At 39.4% G+C, this 20909-nt stretch overlaps 2 protein-coding genes and 1 pseudogene across 2 annotated transcripts in view; 2 read left to right on the forward strand and 1 right to left on the reverse strand.

Annotated features, from left to right (window-relative positions):
- The first annotated feature begins 637 nt into the window (after positions 1-637).
- LOC144632103 (uncharacterized) lies at positions 638-2392 on the forward strand. The gene has a single exon (XM_078490704.1). The coding sequence runs from the start codon at positions 990-992 to the stop codon at positions 1944-1946; it is 957 nt and encodes a 318-aa protein (XP_078346830.1). The 5' UTR covers positions 638-989; the 3' UTR covers positions 1947-2392.
- A 7625-nt stretch (positions 2393-10017) lies between these two features.
- LOC144632673 (QRFP-like peptide receptor) lies at positions 10018-16253 on the forward strand (annotated as a pseudogene).
- A 4568-nt stretch (positions 16254-20821) lies between these two features.
- The window catches only part of LOC144633439 (protein ecdysoneless homolog), an 8717-nt gene continuing 8629 nt past the window's right edge, over positions 20822-20909 (reverse strand). Inside the window, exon 11 of the mRNA XM_078492313.1 lies at positions 20822-20900. Coding sequence (XP_078348439.1) covers positions 20822-20900 — 79 coding nt within the window. The remainder of the gene's footprint in view (positions 20901-20909) is intronic.

The raw sequence follows: 20909 nt of genomic DNA on the forward strand, positions 1-20909 counted from the left end.
TTAGCTCGGACACAGACTTTACCTTTTTTTACCATAGCTTTAGCATCTTTTAATTATTTGTTGAGGGCTTTGTTGAGCAAAATACACGGATCCAGAGTTTCAGACTTTCGGTCCAAAATTCAAAAGAAAAGTGAGTACTCATTAAGTCAGGCTGTTGTGTTTTGCGATGTTTCACTTTTCCTTTGAATTTGGACCGGAAGTCTGAAACTCTGGATCCGTGTATATGAAGTGTTGACCGAAATTTAATTCAACTGATATTAGATTGATTTTAGTTTAAGTTAATAATACTTCGTCAGTTAAAATATCTGAGGTTGGATTGGATTGGCTGCATTTAAATGATTAAATTAATCCATCGAAATTTCTAAATCAAAACAAAAACTGATCGAAACCTCTCTCGGTTAACAGTAGGATAGTACCATGAGTCGGCTAAACAAAGCCAGCCGGCGGGGAGCAAGATGGTTCTCGTAACCCGAGCGGAACGCCCCAGTCGTTTTGTCTGCAAATGGACAAAATATTTTTTTCCACTTTAATTTGCCAACCTCAAAGTAACTTATGTACGAATTGCTTGCCTATGTTGACAAGGATGTCGAACCATTTTTGTTCCACAATGACCACAATGTGTTTCGTCTCGGTGTTTCCGTTTTTCGCTATTATGTAAGTAATGCCTATTTTAGGGATAGAAACTGCTTTAAGCGTGTAGATGATCACGTTTCTAGTTTCTCGTTTTGTTCCTTTCTTCGCTGGCCTATCACATGACCTATTCTTTTATATTGCAAAGCCTTCTAGGCATTGTTATGTTAATCTGATCCAGAATGTTTTTTGTTGTTGAGTACGCATATTTTGGTCACGCGAACATACTATTATATAGAATGCAAATAGTCAATTGCGTTTTGTTATCTAACACAATTGAAATGACTCTTTCTTCGCTTGGTCTTCATGGATTGATCAGTCGCCGCGGCAAACTATAGAGAACGCCAGCTGAAATTACTATGATTGTGTCGCCATTAGTCTTCTGCTGTGGAGTGCTCTTCAACCTTTATGTTGCGTTTTACTGCTTACAGTGCACAAGATGGCGGTCTTCAAACAACCTCAAATATTTTATCGTGTTCCAAACTGTTGTCAACACCGGGAACCTGTTCGCACATCTAATTTTGCTGCTTCGTGATGAGTATAATCCTGTTAACGACATTACGAGAATTGGCGATCACGCCATCTGTGATATCCTACCGAATATCACAGCTTGTTTCATGTCATTATCCGTGTTTAACCTCACGGCCTTTGTTGTGGTCCGATATTTGAGGAACGAACGGCGATGGACATTTTCTGCCGTTAAAATAATTCTAACACTACTAGGAATCATGGTGTCAACTGCACTTCTTTTATCACCGGCCTTAAACTACTTGTATCATGAAATGCCCGTTCTCAAGTGCAACGGCTGCTACTGCCCATCGCCGGGAGTGAGCTGGGAGGCTAATTTCGATGTGTGGCTTTACGGTTATATGGTGATCTTGCTGCAGTTCGTTGTGCCAGCGATAATACTCTCGACTGCGATGCTAAGAGGCCTTGCAAGACACTTAGAAGAAACCCGAGCAGCAAGCGAAGGATGTTGCAAATGCGGGTTGAAGAAAACGAACATTCTTACGTTAGCGATATGTCTTTTTATATCGTTTGTTCTGCCGGTGAGAGGAATTCGCTTCGTGACGGGGGAACACTTTTTCCCGAACAATGTGTCGTTCGTTGAGATTGAACTCCTAAACTCGGTGTTCTATGTTATGGAAGTTTCCTGGGCCGCGGTAACAGCTATGTTACCTGTTTGTCTAAAGAGCCTGACGGACGATGAAATATCCGGGGCACTGAAAAAGGAAAATACGGATACAAGCCGAGTGAAATCTTCCCAAGCAAAAACCTACTGCGAAACTTTGGCGGAGTTAGAGCTGTGGGAGTAATATGTTTAAATGGAACAGCGGAAGGATCAAAATAATTAGGTAATTTTAACACGAATTGTAAATAAGTGTTATAAGTTAAACGAGGTCACGAAAAACCGCAGTTATTTATAAATATTTTAAAATAAATGAACGGCGGATAGAATGTTTTGATATCGAACAATAGCTATACACCTTTTAATCTTGGTATGTAAATTGCCCATTTCAGATCGATATCGTGTGATGTTCTCTCGATAATTTTCTCTTTATCTGTCTGAAAATTTTTCAATCATTTCGACGTGCAGTTTGTTTAAATTTGAAAGAAATGATTATTCAAGGTGACATCACATTATCTGAAATGGGACAATAAACAAACCGAACAACAAAGGTCTGTTGGCCCTCGGAGATTTTAATGTATTGTATTAAAGCAATTGTTTAAGGGACTGTTTATGTTTATACGTAGACAGATGAGGCTTAAGAGGAATCACTAGGAAGTGGTATTTTTTGTTGGTTTGTTTTATTTTGTTTTTTCTTTAAAATATATTTTTTTAATAGCTTCATGTTTATTTATTAAGCCATCTTGGCAGGAATTAATTCATTTTCGTCCCCAGAGCCGCCTGACCCCCTTAGCCGGCGGGGCCTTTGCACGAGGAAAAGATGGCTTTGGCAACACTTGGTTTGATTGTCTAGATTGCAACAAAGGGAATTTAAAATCTAGCCAATCAAATCGACCAATTTAAAATCCTTTTTTATAATATTGTTCAAGACGGTTGATTTAAAATCTAGCCAATCAAATCATGTGTCCCCAGAGCCACCTGCTCTTCGTGCAAAGGCCCTGTCGGCTAACAGGGACAAGCGGCTCTGAGGACAAGAATAGGATTGAAACCATTTTTGTCCCCAGTCTTTTTGGTCTAGTGCTGACCAAAAGGATCGCGGCCTCTGGGAAGGAGATGAATTTCCGGCATTTTTATACAGTCGAACCTCCAATATATAAACGGCCAGCAGAATGTTTCGTCCCAACCGTGCAACGATCCTTACACTTTGTAGATTGTTCAGAGCCCTTTATTGCTTCGTATGTTTCGATTATTAAACGGGGGAGAAGAATCGCGAGAGAACTGGACGCCAGCACAAAACCACGCCACTATAGGACTTTTGCTCTCGCCGCTGTTTCTCTCTTGTTCTTTTGCGTTGAGAAATTGACGTTATGAGTCCATACAGTCGACTCTTATTACAGCAAGGCGCCCAAAAGTGTGACCACTTTTAATTTATTCACATTTTTCCGTGCAGATTTAATCCAATCAGAAGTCAACTGGGAGCTGTCCTTGGCTTCTGATTGGATGGTGGTTGCACGAAAGAATGTGAATTAATTAAAGGTGGTCACACTTTTGGGCGCCTTGCTGTAAAACTTTTCTTACAATGGCCAATTCATTCTGCTCCATGTTGGCCGTTGGAGAGGGGTTCCACATTACCTCCAAATTTATCGCTCGCGGCCAAATTGCCCACACATAGTGGAATCGATTCATCGACAGTTCTGAGTTGTTGTAACTTATTCTAACTTAGTTGAATAGTTTGAGCAACAAATCTTAAGGCTAGATGGAGCAAATTACAAAAGACATGCGTTTTTTGAACACTTAATTGGACTAAAGGCAGCACCGCTTGTAAAAACAGCCAGACCATTCGGGCTATGGAGAGTTGCTGTTTATCCAAGCATACCGGGTGTATTGAAGTTTTTAGTTGTGCATATTTAAGTTGCAACTAGTTGCTAGTTTATTTTTAAAAGAAAAAACACTGAAAAAATACTTATATTTAAAATGTGTAAAAATGTAATGGTTAAGTGCTGCATTTACACATGTATTTTCACAAATACGAAAACGTAATGTGCTTGCCACAAACCGGTTTCAACGTTTTTAAATAAGAGCTTGCCGACGATGTACAACTCCTAAGTTTGAGTTTGCAGAAAAAGATTTTAAATCATAATAATCTCTTTGTTGTTAGTGCGGACTCCGCTATCGACCTTCCAAACAAATTTTAACCAATTATGTATTTTGATTACTACCGATAAAAAACATTATAATTTTGCCTCGTTGCGCTACATTTTACAACTGTTTACAACATGTATCCAAAATTGAATTCTCTCCTATGTTAATCCGTAAACGTTGTAAAAAGGAATGATGTAATGGCATTGGAGATTAAAGGAGCAACAACGCATCTTGATAACATTGGCAACTTTTTTCAAGTTTGTCGATGATAAAACGTCTTAATCGTCGTCAGTCAAAACCATCCTTTTCATTTTTTGCGTTTTTATTGCTCCTTTGTTGTTTTCCTATGTTAGAAAACTATTATTTTGAGGTTTCATTCAATTTGAAACTAATAAGAAAAAAATGACATAAAATATCGCGACTACTTTAATGACGCTGTGATATGCCATAGATTATTATTTTGGCCTACCAAATATACACAAGCATTTTTATCTTTTCACATGGCGTGAGATACATTGCAGTGTCAAACCAATATAAGTTTTCGTATATTTTCGTTCTTGATATATTTACATTTAGTATATACTGGATATTCTGAAAAAAAGCAGTCGCCTTTTCTATTGAGTTTCTACCGGCATTTATCTGTACGACTCTGTCAATTTCCGCGGGAAAATATACTGAACATTAGAATATATGGCTTCATGTTTTTTGTTAGCCTATTGCTAGTTATGTAGGGTTTTTTTTTCAATTAGCTTGAAAGATTTGTAAAAAGTTAACATTTTTAGTCTTTATCATGTAAAGCGCCTAGATCATTAATGTGTATGCGCTATAGTAATTTAATTATTATTAATGTTGCCCACAAATCTACAGCTTGCAAACTGGTTTAACATTGGTTTCCTATTCAACTGTTCAAACTGAATTATATAAAAAAAAGAATAAACAAATAAATAAAATTAACTGAAAAACAAATACTAATGTTTTGTACCCCCGATTAGTTGTGCTAAGAAACTTTTACACTAAGTTATGTCTCGTATAATTTGTCTTGCACTTTTATTGCTGACTCGTCCCCAGTCGTCTTTTGAGTCCGTCGTGAGTCTAGGAGGAAATCATCCTTCGCGTCTTGCAATTTTCGCATAAGAGACGACTGGGGACTAGTCAGCTTTTATTGCGCATTGCGAGACAAGTTTCACGAAATGCAGTTGCTTAAGTGTAACACCGCCTAACTGAAAAGCATAAAAGAACTTTGTTGCAGCGTTGCTGCAAAAGCCCAACTTGCTGCAGCGAAAACTTTACACCCAAAGCTATTTTAGTGCAATGGAACCCGGTTAATTACCAACAAAAAAAATTAAAAATCTGGTTATTTTAATGGGGTGACCATGCTATTGCATAATGAACTTTAGTATTCACAGGCTTACGATTTTCGATTTCCGCAAAATTAAAGCACTTCTGTATTACTTTGGCGTCGGGCGGAGTTATGATGATTGTTCTTTGTTTTTTCTCATTTTGCCTAGCTAGGCAAATGAAAAATCTTTTAATTTTAAGATGAAGAATATATACCTTTCAGTTGCTACATGTAAAGTAGATTTTGAGCCTAACTGTGCTGACATTCAGAACGATGTTCAAAAAGGAAATAATGGTGGAATGTATGCAGATGTACATGTCTGTTCTTAGAGTCATTGCTTAGAAACACTATATATTAATGAAAATTTTGCATTATTGTCAAACAGCCTTTTTAAAAGTTCATAGTTCTTTCACAATTCGTAATCGTAACCATCTCTGGAAAAACAATGTCATTGTACAAGATAAAGTTCCTATGCTTAACGCTGATGTGGTCCTCGATCTCTATTTCAATCACAACACATATTCAAGTCGACAGCAGCAATACAAACCAACGCATCAGAACTACCGCGACACGGCTACTACGCGTACTCTTGCACCTGCGGCTGCAGTCTTAAAGTTACGGGCCACAGAAATCCCGATGCTGTGGAGCCGGTAGCTCGTGCAACCGCTACGTGCTTGCTTGAAACCCTGTTAATCCCTTGATAACACAAGGAACATAAAAGTCTTAATAAAGACTTGTTTCAATGTGTCATCCCTGGTTGGTTCTAAAGTTTGGTTGTATATAAACCTCTGATTTGCTTTTATTCCGTAATGGCTACTGATTACACTTTCTGAACTTGCTCTTCATCTCGACTAAATTGCCGCTGTTGTAGTTGATGTTAAGGCAGCAAAAGGAGGGCTGCGTAACATTCCTACAACTTCCACTTCTTACATGGTTGCTGTGTTGACAGCTGTTCGCAATGTTTCTGTGTTCTTTTTCTGAGTTTCTGAATTTACATCAGTTGTCGAAGTCTCGATAGTTTCCAGCGTTGTTGAGTTTCTCTCAGTTTTCATAAATTTCTGCAAACTTCTCGAGAAAATAGTTTCCGAATCTCCTGAAACTTCCTTACCTCCTATTATTGTGACCAACTCTTCGTTGAATGCAGATCAAAATGGAAATGGTGGTGGTGCTACTGTTGTACGCGCGGATTCCTCAGATCCACTGATTGGTTGACCTGTTGTAGGCCCCACATGCACAACCGCTGCCTGTCCTCTCACTGTTTGCCTTTTCTTGCAAAACAACATAACACGGAGATTTTCACGGAAACTTTTCATCTGCATTCTGTACAACACCGGATTAACACAAGAGTTGGAGGTGAGCAATGCTGTAACAGTCTTGTAGAACCACTTGTTATTTCAACCCAGCCTGACACCATGAGGTAAGCTGTCAAGTTCGAAATCCACTTCACTGCGTATATTAGATAATGTTGACCACAATCAGCGTTATGGCAACTTGCTTACGATAGCACAGCGAAGCCCTCTGGGAAGCTTCCAAATTCTCGACTGGCTTGAACCACAAGTGATGTACTACTCTGGAGTACAGGTGTACTATGATGCACACAGGAACTATGCCTGCTAGAAACATCCAAACAAGGCCGTTTACTTTACTTGTTATGTAGGAAGATTCCAGGTTAGTGGCACCTCTGCAAAGACGTTCGTCAGAAAGATAATTACCGGTGCTCATAAAGTTAGGCATATTTATTAAAATAGCGAAAGTCCATCCAAGGGGGATAAATACTTTTACTTTTTGCTCGTCAGTACTTTTCTAAACAGTGGGGCGCGTCTGGTGTTGTTGCTTCCGTTTCTGATGGCCTCTTAGTGCTTAATCTGTAGTATTTTTCTTATTGAGTATCTTGAGTTTGAGTCCTAAAGTCTGAATCCAAAAATTCCAAAAAATCCCCAAAAAATCCGTGTTCTGTGTGTGTCTGTGGTAATGTTTTCATGTTCCTTTGTCTAATGTGTTGTTCTATGTTGAGGTTCACCTGTGGGCAGGGTGAACTCTCCTATCCTTCCTTGTTTTGTCTGAGTCTGTTCTAGGTCTGTTTCCATGTCTGTAGTCTGGCCCGGGGAGAAGCCGAGTTCGTTGCTCGGGCCCCTTTTGACATCCTCGAGGACCCCCTTCCCGGTTAACGCGTGATAGCATTGCACTACGCTATCACCTGCATCCAAAAAAAACGTTTAGACGTCGCTTTGTAAATCTACCGCGCTGGTAAAGTGGATGAATAATGGGCAAAGTAGCATTCAACAGCGATGTAGACCAGGCATGGAATGGATACAGCAGCACCAACCCAGGCTAAAGCTCCGTTGGTGATAAATTTACACAGGAATCGGCCTGTCTGTCTTTCGGGGTGGGCAATGAATGGCATCATAATGTACTGAATACCGATGAAGAAGGCAAACATCATGTCGGCGACAGCTGACCAATAGATAATTGAGCGTAGTCTACATGGGCTTGTCGAGAACTACAAATGACTTTAATTCCAAACAAAGGCAGAAGGACAGTTAAAACGACCAGCGTGTTGCCAACCAGGGCAATAGGTACAAGGATTGATAATGCTACGGTAAAAATCATGTCAACGTGATTTTATCTATAACGAAAAACACATAAGTAACAGTTTAATGTTTAGCTTAGCTGCACCAAGTGGAAAGAATTAGTGCTAACTGCCTTAAGCAGTAAAATGAAACTCTTATATATTTGCTGTAACGTTCCAAAAATAACAATCCCTCTACATCAGCAAGAATCCGAATTACCAATTAAAAAAGACTGTTAAATTCTGTCATTTCCCTCGGAACTTGATGTATTATAAAATACGAAATTTCCCGGTGTTACCCGAACGTACGATTTAACGATTGACTGAAAATGGTGCAGCACGGCTTGGAAATCCCTGTGTTGGTGGTATCTCTTCGGTTTTAGTTTTAAAGTGAGGTGTCTACCTTGAAGCTCAAACTACAAATGTCTTTAATTCCAAACGAAGGCAAACAAAATTTCAAAAAACAAACGAAGAAATATTGAGATTTAAGCCTGGTTTTCACTAGCGATGCAAGCACAAGGGCAAGCACAAACGCAGGCAGGCTAACAGGGAAAAAAAAGACCCTTGTACTTGTGCTTGACACAAGTTCAAGCATAACCATCAAAATTCAATGTGTTTGTGCTTTTGCTTGCGTCGAAGCCGTATTCACGGTGAAATTAAAGCTGTTATCCTTACGCTTGTGCTTGCGTCGCTAGTGAAAACCAGGCTTTAGGCAGCGGTTCTTATTAATGTTTTGTTACAATGTCTATAAGACATCTGTAATTTACAAAAAGGCAAACGAAAATGCACTGTACCGTAAATCGTGTCAGGTGCATGGCTTTATGATATAATATAACTAAAGATGTGGGAAATGGTGAAAGCATTGCTCGTGAGCGGTTTCTACTGGGTTCTACTAGGAGGTATTTTTTAGGCACTTACAGCCGTTTCTCTGTTTCTGGTTTCCATAAAACAACGGCAAACTTTTTTTCCAAGCTTGGAACTACTGAAAAATCTGAAAAAATTGCTTCGCAAAAAATAACTCTAAGAACTATTGTGTACAAAGTCTTTTCTAATTGTTCTCTATTTCCGAGAAATTAAAGCACTTTTTGATTACCCTTGCTTCGGACGGAGTGGTGATAACGGTTTTTTTTTTTCAATTAACAAGATATACCTCTAGGAAGATGCAGGTACAGAAGAGTTTCAGGCCATCTGTTCTGATATCTCGAACGATTGATTACATACTAAAAGATCGTATGTTAGTAGATATATACACGTCTTTGCTTGCAGAAATATTGCCAAGAAGCACTGCGTATTAATGGCTTTTGTATAATTGTCACCACCCACCTTGCCTTTTACTGTCAAACACTATATTACATTGTAGTTGAAAAACAGTGAAGAGTGCCCATGAATAGACAGTTTTATATAATAAAATCCAGACGGAAATTAAACCTCATTTCAGTTGTTTTTAGAAGAAATGTAATCACTGACAAGATGTCAGTCAAGTTTTATGATTGCCATATCAAAGGGTACGGCGCAACAAGTTCACCATAAATTAGATTTTCACTTACTGAATGTAAATAGTATGATTTTCTTAATAAGAGCCTTGACGGATCCTGGCATATGGACGTCAATACGCCTTTGTATGAAGAGTGACAATTTTTGTGGATCGAGAATGAATTTTGTTTAGACAATTTGATCAGGAAATGTTATTAAAAGGAGGTACTATAAAAAAAAAACACTCAAAAAAGCATTGTACGTGCACACCTCACGTCACTGTCAGGTAAGGGTCCTAAAGGGAGAGGGAGGGTGTATAAATCCCATTTCCCAGCCCAAATTATGCCATTTTGGTTCCAGTCCCATTTTTTTATTCCCAATCCCAGTAACGCAAATCACATTTTCCAGTAAAAAATATAGGGAAGTTCCGCCCATTTTACTCCTTAAAGCCCTTTCAGGTACTGATAGTGTTGGTTAGAGGGTACGCGATGGGGTGCCGTGGTTCTGATTGACACTTTTCCACAGACACAACCTCGAGAAAAGCTCATAATCCTTTTATAATTGGTATGACCATTTTTCTCAAATTTTGTAAAAGATAAACGTTCCAGTGTTTAACACTGATGTGGTCCTTGGTCTCTTCTTCAACCACAACACATGTTAACGTCGGCAGCAGCAATCCAAACCATCGCGTCAGGACTACCACGGGGGCTACACTAGGCCCCTTGCTCCTGCTAGCTGCTGCCTGCAGGCTTAATTTAAGGTTCGGGTTTCTGGAATCCTAAAACGGTGGAGCCTGGCCGAAGCCCGAGCTTTGATACTCTAACGTATTTTAGCACAATGGAACCCTACCAATCCCCTGACCACCAATGGGACATAAAATCTTGAAACAGATTTGTTTTAACAATATTTTTTGCTGACAAATCATCTCTGGTCACAGCTAGAGTTTGGTTGAATATAATCTTCCAAGTTCCTTGATTTGCTTACGTTCGTAGTTACTACTGATTACACGTTCTGAACTTGCTCCTTTTCCCGGCGAAATTGCCGCCGTAGTAGTTTTTGCTCAATCAGCAGCATATGAGGGGTTATGAAACATTCCTACATCTTCCATTTTTTTCATGGTTCCTGTGTTTACAGCAGTTTGCCATGTTTCTGTGTCCTTGTTCCTAGGTTCTTGATTGACATAAGTCTTAAATTAAATAAAAAATAAATGAATGAAAGTAAAAAATATACAATAGAATTAAATTGATTATTAACTTATTATCACACACTGCTTGTTTAAAAATGTCTAAGAGCTGTAAAAAAAAACGCTACAAAAAAAATATATATAAAAGGATTAACTCCACAAAACTCAGCTTCCTATAATCTACAATTTTGGGAGATGCAGATCATGGCGTCGGTGCGTAAATTGTTCATGAATCTTGGTGGTCTTCTTGAGGCCAATGTTAAAATCAATTTCACCTCCAGACCATGATTATTTTCATAGCAGTGTAAGTAACCTTCCTCAACAAAGTTTGGGTTTAAATGCCTTGAACGATACTTTTTCTACTGGGCACGCTGAACGAGAGGGATCATCCACCAATCTAAGTCAACAACAAAGGAAATACAATAAAAGGAAATGCTTTCAGATTAAAACAAATTTACAATAGGGGTCTTTAATATATAATAGGGCTGATACAATAACGTCTTTGCAAGGCATGGGCCAAATACGTTACCAAAATGTTAAATGCTAAACATTTTTGTTCTTCTCCGACTCCAAGTTCATTGAGCGAATGACCATTGTTGCGACATATGGCTTTTTCTTGCCAATTGCAGATATCTCGAATCGAAAATTAGGGTTATTCTCTAAGAAAATCTCCACACAAATTGTGCACTTTAAATGCGATTTTTGTGTAAGGATATGAATTGTAATAATCGCATGGTAATTCATTTACAAGATCAAGTTGGTGTGCGTTTCTTAAGGAGAATCCAAGATTGGATTCTAAATCTTGGATAACTTTTTTCGTCAAGAGTATCCTATTTACCCAACATAATTTCAGCTTGCAAGTGCCTTCTTAGAAATTGAAAAGAAATTGTTACGTCCTGCCCTTCGCCCTCAATGGTCGTAGTGGCGTTTTCAAGGAATTTAAGGGGCAGTGTCATTATCCCATGATGCCAACTGCGCCAGCAGACACAAGGTCAGCAGCACATGGCGCTCAGTTCAAAGAAGCCAATCGCCAGTTCAAAGTGGTGATCGCCAGTTTAAAGTCAGGGTTGTAACCAGGTATATTTTTTCATCGCTGATCCCAAATTTTAGCTCTAAATTTTGATTCCTGATCCCCAAACTGAGGCAACATTTGATCCCTGATTCCATTCTGATCCCATCTGATTGGCTGATCCGGATCCCATGACATGCTATGACTTGTGACCCGGGATCCCAGGTCCATGATCCCGATCCCGAGGCTGTGATCCCTGATCCCATATACCTGGTTACGACCCTGTAAAGTGGCAAGCGCTAGTTTAAAGTGGCGATCGCTAGTTCAAAGTGACGATCGCTAGTTTAAAGTGGCGATCGCCAGTTCAAAGTGGTGATCGTTAGATCGCTAGTTCAAAGTGGCGATCGCTAGTTCAAAGTGGCGATCGCCAGTTCAAAGTGGCGATCGCTAGTTTAAAGTAGCGATCGCCAGTTTAAAGTGGCGAATCGTCAGTTGAAAAAAAGTGAGAAATACCATGGCCCCTAATGGGCACCGTACTAATGGGCACCGTAGTATCCACTCTGTGCTTGGTCCACATCGCTGTTGAACAATACTTTGCCATTATTCATCCGCTTCTCCAGCGCGGTAACCAGCGCGGTAGATTTACAAAGCGACGTCTGAAAGCCTCCATCGCCCTTGGATGGACATTTGCTATTGTGATAAACATGCCTAGCTTAATGGACACCAGTTATTTTCACCCTGACTTACGTTTGTGCAGAGGTGCCACTAACATGGAATCTCCCTACATAACAAGTAAAGTAAACGGCCTTGTTTGGATGATCCTAGCAGGCATAGTTCCTGTATGCATCATGATATACCTGTACTCAAGAGTAGTGCACCACTTGTGGCTCAAGCCAGTCGAGAATTTGGAAGCTTCCCAGAGGGCTTCGCTAGGATACAGCAGCACCAACCCACACTATAGTTCCGTCTGTGAAAAATTTACACAGGTATCGGCCTGTCTGTCCTTCGGGGTGTGCAATGAATGGCATCATAACGTACTGAATACCTATGGACAAGTTCACCAGCAGATAATTGAGCGTAGTCTGCATGGGCTTGTTGATAAGGACAGTTGAAACGACCAGTGTGTTGCCGACCAAGGAAACAAGTGCAAGGAATGACAACACCACGATAAACATCATATTAACAAGATACGTTCGTCTATAATAAATACACAATAAAGTTTTAGTGTTAAGCTTATCATAGCTTTAGTTCTCTATCTAAAAGCAAGTAGGGCTAGCTGCCACGAGGAGCACAATTTGTTTCGTCCTTAATGTGGAGCAAAACAAATGTTGTATATCTTTAAATAGTGACTCCTCGAAAGTCTGAGCGGCCATGACCCCATACGTAGCGATATAAAACGGTTGCTAAATTCGAAAGTAAGGCGGATTGTTATTTTTGAAACTTTATGGTTTTGTGAAATTAGAACATTTCGCGAGCTGGACAAAGTATGCCTTTCGGTCTGAAGCTCAGGCAGTAAGGGAACTTAGTCTAGAAAAGTCGATCCGAGAAATTAAAGCAGCCGTAGCGGTGTTCCGTGTTTTGGAGTTCCTTGACCTTCTGTAAGTGATTTCCAAAACCGGAGAAAGCACTGCAAATAAATTCGCTTTCATCATTTTAGCCATCACCTACCTTGCTTTTGATTGATTAATTCGTCAATGACTCCCACGTTAAATATAAAGTTGTCTCATTGTACTTCATTTCTGTCCCCCAGACTCATATTACTTATTTACGCTATAAGAAGAAAAAGTTACCTAATGAAAGAGAAAATCTCATTCCTGTTAATGTTGGAGAAAACTGTATTACTGTTAGACGCCAGTCAAGTTTTCTGATTAACATATCGGCGCATACAGAACCCAGCTGCCGTTAAATTAGATCTGCGTTTTCTGAATGTAAATAACAATAATAGAGTTGCCGAATCCTGGCAGACGAAAGTCAATACACTGTTTTATGAACAACATTTTTTTACTCGATGCAACAATTTTACAATACAGAAAAAAATGAAAGTGACCAAAAAGCCGTAGATGCCCAATGCAATAATAAAGTTCTATACAAGTTGGAAACACATCTCTTTATAAAACACATCTTGAATCGTTCATTCCTGAACCTGGGGAGTGTGCATATAATGGCCACTTTCCATAAGTGCTTTCTCTATCGGTAGGAAGTAAATTATATAAACCATGACAAGGGTCTAATGCATTAGTTTCCTGTGTGCAATAACATTTTGCATGTGTAAAACGTCTTTTAAAAGGCCTTTTGTCTTGTGAAAATGAAAAAACCAAAACAATAAAAACTCCGCAAGAAGCCAAAGTTATCAAAAAGTGCTTATTAGTTCTAATGAAAATATATAGAAAACAAGGAAAATACTTTTTGTATTAACAGTTTTCTAAGCAATTTTTATAGAAAGAAAAGTTCTCATGTGCATGTCTTCGAGCATGGTCGAAATTTTTTTTTTTAATGAAATTCAGAAACGGCTGTGTTACAAAAAGATAACTAATCATGAACAATGGCTTCAAATTGTGCCAACTGATCTTGAAGCAAAGCACTTTGGAAATAAAAAAGTTAAATAAAAAATGTAAATAACAGCTGTTAAGTCAGCATTTTAACAATAGATTAAAAGTACCGCTAAGTAGTCCCATCATTTCTTCATTTGTTTTCTGCCTTTTTGTTTACTTTTGTGAACTTGAGTCAATTGCAATCTTCCTCAAAACAAAAAAAACAATACAAACGGTCAGTTTAAAGTAGAAAATTAATGAATACAATTTATGCTTTTTTTAAATAACGAGGCAAAAGGGTGTTAGCTCAAACCAAAGCAAGGTACCACTGAAGAATTTCTTCCGCCAAGACATTGCTTTCCAAAGTGCGCTGTACCATTTGCCATCATTTGTGAAATCGTAAGTAGGTTTTCCCGCAAAATTTTTTGTTTTATTATTTCTTTAAGTTCCAAAAGTAAGGATCCTCTTTGTTATTTTGGATGTGGCAGCTTTTTATTCGGAATCCACTCTAGAAGTCTGGCCACTTCGGGTTGAAAAAGTTGCACCTTATACAACATTCTACTTTAGGACTTGTTATTACTTACATTTTTTGTATTCGTTATACGCTCGTATTTAATCTTACTCGTTCGTATGTCTCGCTCAAGAAATGAACAATTATACTGATATCAGTATAATTTTATCATTTTGTAATGTAATGATCTCACTATGTTATTTTTATTGTGTAAAATTGTCATCTCCATGTACTTGACTTAGATATCTTGGTGCATGCAATCTCCACACTGATTGCCTTTGGTGAGAAAAACGAATCTCTTATTTTGCGTTTTCACTTTTAGATCAAAGTGACTCTGAATTCTTGTTACGATGATATTCATCGTGGTGTTATCAATCCTTGTACTTATATCCCTGGTCGGCAACACGCTTGTCATTTTAACTGTCCTCATTAACAAGCCCATGCAGACTACGCTCAATTATCTACTGGTAAACTTGGCCGTCGCCGACATGATGTTCGCCTTGTCCATAGGTATCCAGTATGTTTTGATGCCATTCATTGCCCACCCCGAAGGACAGACAGGCCGATACCTGTGTACATTTGTCACAGACGGAACTATTGCTTGGGTTGGTGCTGCTGTATCGATTCTGTGCTTGGTCTACATCGCTGTTGAACGCTACTTTGCCATACTTCATCCGCTTCGCCAGCGCAGTAGATTTACAAGGCGACGTCTGAAAGTCTTTATCGTCCTTGGATGGAGTTTTGCTATTTTGATCAACATCCCTGGCTTTATTGACACCAGCTATTATCAACCTGACTTACGTTTGTGCAAAAGTGACGGTTACCTTGGCGACGTGGAGGCCAAAGTAGACAGTCTGGTTTGGATGGTTCTAGCAGGCCTAATCCCTGTAAGCATCATGGTATACCTGTACTCCAGAGTAGTGCATCACTTGTGGTTCAAGCCAGTCGAGAATTTGGAAGCCTCACAGAGGGCTTCACTACGCTATCGTAAGCAAGTTACCATAACGCTGATTACGGTCAGCCTGATCTACGCAGTGTCTTGGATTCCGAACTTAACAGCTTACGTCTTAAATTCCTGGGGTGGAGTGGTTATGGGTTTGTGGTACGATAAGAGTGGTACATTATCGGTAACCTTGAACTCTTGTATCAATCCGGTGTTGTACAGCATGCGGATAAAAAAGCTTTCGAGAGCATCTCCGTGGCATGTTGTTGTGTAAGAAAAGGCAAACAGCCAGAGGACAGGCAGCTGTTGTGCCTGTGGGGACTTCAACAGGGCAACAATTCAGTGGATCTGGGGAGTCCGCGCGTAACACAACAGCAACATTCTAATCAGTATTAAAACGAAATCCTACATAACGAAGCGAATTCCAGAGGAAACTTTTTGACATTTTCTGGTGCTGCAGCAGACATAGGGAATATAGAAACGGCCACATGCACAACATTTACAGAGAGTAAACAAGTAACAGGAGATGCAGGGACTGATTGCTTAACGTGTCTGCAAAAAATATGAGAACTGAGGAAGCTTTAGGTGCTTTAGAAACAATAGAACAAACGCAGCTTTCAAGGCTAATGCAAGAATACGGCCATATAATAACACAGAAAAATGTCTGTAAGCAACCACATTTCTCAAAAAATAGATTAAAGCCTTTGGAACGTCTTTTCGAAGTGAGTTCTAACTTGAGTACATTTAAAAGATAAATAAAGTATTTCTTTTCGCTTAGGCTCGCACGCGTAACACTTTTAGTGATCCACGCCATGTGCGCGCACTTCACATTGTATCACGAGTAGTAGGGATTTAGGCCACTTTGAGAGGATGTCATGGGAGGGAAAAAGGCCGAGAGATGCAGTGGATTGAATTGCTGTGGGTGAATACTCCATTTTCCCTGGGTTAACTAGTTGGCCAGGTTTTACAGGTTCTGTTTTTATCTCGGCTGGTATAAACGGGTTGACAGGATTCACTTTTTGGATCACAGTAGCAGATTAATGTATCACGCAGTAGAGGCATTAGTACTAGTTGTTTTTCATTCGATTTGGAAGCACTGAAAGAACCATCGAGTTTGTAATTATGCAAACATGACTTATCATATGCAGACATCATTGATTTTAAAGAATGGTTTTATACTGGATGCGCGTAAAATTAGTGATAAAAGCGTAAAAACTTAGTCCTAAGCAAAAACATTTGCATAATGTCCACCACCACAATTGTATTGTTTACCACCGCCGCCACCACTACCACCACCACCACGATTCTATTGTCGTAAACCACCACCACAATTCCATGAACCACAATTGTATTGTTTTCATCGTACACAACCACCTCCACCACCACCACAGCTACGGTCACCATCGCGACCATTACAAACACCACCACCACTACCATCACCACCACCACTTCCTCCTCCTCCTCCTTCTTTCCTCCTCCTCCACCACCACCTCCTTCACCACCTCCACGAACACCCACCACCACCACCGCCAACACAAGTTTATTTTGTAAAGTTGATGTGAGGTCGATGGAGGGTCAATGCAAGGTGCAGAGGGGGTATAGATGGGGTATAAGCAGGGTAAGCAAGCACAAGAGCGTGAACAGAGAAACTTTTCTGTATCAACTCTGTACCCTGGGTTGTACCTCCATCGACCTCACAGCAACCACACGTCGACCTCACCTCGACCCTGTGGTTGTGGTTGTGGCGGTGGATGTGGATGTGGCACACAATAAAATTGTGTTGGCGGTGGTGGTGGTGGGTTCGTTGAGGTGGTGGTGATGGTGGTGATGATGATGATGATGGTGGTGGTGGTATTCGCGGTAGTATTCCCAGCCCAAATTATGCCATTTTGGTTCCAGTCCCATTTTTTTATTCCCAATCCCAGTAACGCAAATCACATTTTCCAGTGAAAAATATAGGGAAGTTCCGCCCATTTTACTCCTTAAAGCCCTTTCAGGTACTGATAGTGTTGGTTAGAGGGTACGCGATGGGGTGCCGTGGTTCTGATTGACACTTTTCCAAAGACACAACCTCGAGAAAAGCTCATAATCCTTTTATAATTGGTATGACCATCTTTCTCAAATTTTGTAAAAGATAAACGTTCCAGTGTTTTTAAACAGCGTTAAAACACTGATGTGGTCCTTGGTCTCTTCTTCAACCACAACACATGTTAACGTCGGCAGCAGCAATCCAAACCATCGCATCAGAACTACCAGGGGGGCTACACTAGGCCCCTTGCTCCTGCTAGCTGCTGCCTGCAGGCTTAATTTAGGGTTCGGGTTTCTGGAATCCTAAAACGGTGGAGCCTGGCCGAAGCCCGAGCTTTGATACCCTAACGTATTTTAGCACAATGGAACCCTACCAATCCCCTGACCACCAATGGGACATAAAAATCTTGAAATAGATTTGTTTCAACAATATTTTTTGCTGACAAATCATCTCTGGTCACAGCTAGAGTTTGGTTGAATATAATCTTTCAAGTTCTTTGATTTGCTTAAGTTTACTTACCATTGATTACACGTTCTGAACTTGTTCTTTTTCCCAGCGAAATTGCCGCCGTAGCAGATTTTGCTGAATCAGCATATGAGGGGTTGTGTAACATTCCTACAACTTCCATTTTTTTCATGGTTTCTGTGTTTACAGCAGTTTGCCATGTTTCTGTGTCCTTGTTCCTTGGTTCTTGATTGGCATCAAAGTTCCGATAGTTGCTAACATAGCTGAGCTTTTCTCAGTCTTCATACTTTCCTGGAAACTACTCGAGGAAACAGTTCCCGAATCTCCTGTCGCCGTTTTACTCTCTGTTATTTTTCATTTGCTGTGTTACCATGATGCTTACAGGAACTATGTCTGCTCAGAACCATCCAAAGAAGGCCGTTTACTTTACTTGTTATGTTCCATGTTAGTGGCACCTCTGCACAAACGTAAGTCGGGTTGAAAATAACTAATGCACATGCACATAACTAAGGCATGTTTATCACAATAGCAAATGTTCATCCAAGGGCGATGCAATGAAGGCTTTCAGACGTCGCCGTGTAAATCTACCGTGCTGGCAAAGCGGATGAATAATGGCAATGAAGCGATCAACAGCGATGTAGACCACCAACCCACGCTATGGTTCCGTCTGTGTGGGGTGGACAATGAATGGCATCATAACGTACTGAAGACCTATGGACAAGGCGAATATCATGTCTGCGACGGCCAAGTTCACCAGAAGATAACTGAGCATAGTCTGATTGGGACAGTTGAAACGACCAGCGTGTTGCCGTCCCAAGGAAACAGGTACAAGGAATGACAACACCACGATAAACATCATATTAACAAGATACGTTCAACTATAATAAATACATAATGATATTTTAATGTTAAGTCGTTATCATACGGCTTTAGTTCTCTATCTAAAAGCAAGTAGTGCTAGCTGCTATGAGGAGCACAACTTGTTTTGTTCCTCATTCGGAAATGAGTGTATATCTGATATACAAATGTTGTATATCTGAAAATAGTGACTCCTCGGAAGGTTGAGCGGCCATGACCCCATACGTAGCGATATAAAAAGTTTGTTAAATTCTTAAGTGAGGAGGATTGTTATTTTTGAAACTTTATGGTTTTGTGAAATTATAACATTTCGCGAGCTGGACAAAGTATGTCTTTCGGTCTGAAGCTCAGGCAGTAAGGGAACTTAGCCTAGAAAAGTCGACCCGAGAAATAAAAGCAGCCGTAGCAGTGTCCCGTGTTTTGGAGTTCCTTGACCTTCTGTTAGTGATTTCCAAAAACGGGAAAAAGCATTGCATATAAATTCGTTTTCATTATTTTAGCCATCATCTACATTGCTTTTGATTGATAAATTCGTCATTAACTTCCAGGCTAAATATAAAGTTGTCTCTTTGTACTTCATTTCTGGTACCCTGGACTGATTTTACTTATTTATGCTGAGAAGAAGAAGTTACTTAATGAAAGAGAAAATCCCATTCCTGTTAATGTTGGAGAAAACGATATCACTGTTAGAGGCCAGTCAAGTTTTCTGATTAACATATCGGCGCATACAGAACCCAGCTGCCGATAAATTAGATCTGCGTTTTCTGAATGTAAATAACAATAATAGAGTTGCCAAATCCTGGCAGACGAAAGTCAAAACACTGTTTTATGAACAACATTTTTTTACTCGATGCAACAATTTTACAATAGAGAACAAAAATGAAAGTGACCGAAAAGCCCGTAGATGCCCAATACAATAATAAAGTTCTATACAAGTTGGAAACACATCTCTTTATAAAAGATATCTTGAATCGTTCATTCCTGAACCTGGGGAGTGTAAATATAATGGCCACTTTCCATAAGTGCTTTCTCTATCGGTAGGAAGTAAATTATGTAAACCATGACAAGGGTCTTATGCATTAGTTTCCTGTGTGCATTAACATTTTGCATGTGTAAACGCCTTTTGTCTTGTGAAAATGAAAAAAAACAAAACAATAAAAACTCCACAGGAAGCCAAAGTAATCAAAAAGTGCTTATTAATTCTTACGAAAATGTATAAAAAACAAGGAAAATACTTTTTGTCAGATTAGTAGTTTTCTAAGCAATTTTTTTAGATAAAAAAGTGCTCATGTGCATGTCTTCGAGCGTGGTCGATGAAATCCAGAAAGGCCTGTGTTACAAAAAGATAACTCATCATGAACAATGGCTTCAAATTGTGCCAAGCACTTTGGAAATAAAAACGTAAAATAAAAAATGTAAATAACAGATGTTAAGTCAGCATTTTAACAATAGATGAAAAGTACCGCTAAGTAGTCTCATCATTTCTTCATTTGTTTTCTGCCGTTTTGTTTACTTTTGTGAACTTGAGTCAATTGCAGTCCTCCTCAAAACAAAAAACGAAACAAACGGTCCGTTAAAAGTAGAAAATTAATGAATACAACTTATGCATTTTGTACATAACGAGGCGAAAGGGTGTTAGCCCAAACCGAAGCTAGGTATCACTGAAGGTGACTTTCTTCCACCAAGACAGTGCTTTCCAAAGTGGGCTTTACCAATAGTTGCCGTCATTTGTGAAATCGTATGTAGGCTCCCCCGCAAACTTTTTTGTATTATTATTTCTTTAAGTTTCAAAAGTAACGATCCTCTTCGTTATTTTGGATGTGGAAGCTTTTTATTTGGAATCCACTCTAGACGACTGGCTACTTCAGGTTGAAAAGGTTAGGACTTGTTATTACTTACATTTTTTGTATTCGTTATTCGTTCGTATTTGCTCTTTTATTACATCGATCATATTTCTCGTTCTGATATCAGTATAATTTTATCATTTTGTAATGTAATGATTTCACTATGTTATTTTTGTTGTGTAAAATTGTCATCTCCATGTACTTGACTTAGATATCTTTGTGCATGCAATCTCCGCTCTGATTGCCTTTTGTGA

This window comes from Oculina patagonica, chromosome 12 (genome assembly GCF_052425735.1).
Source record: "Oculina patagonica isolate OP01 chromosome 12, crgOcupat, whole genome shotgun sequence".
Lineage (NCBI taxonomy): Eukaryota > Metazoa > Cnidaria > Anthozoa > Scleractinia > Oculinidae > Oculina > Oculina patagonica.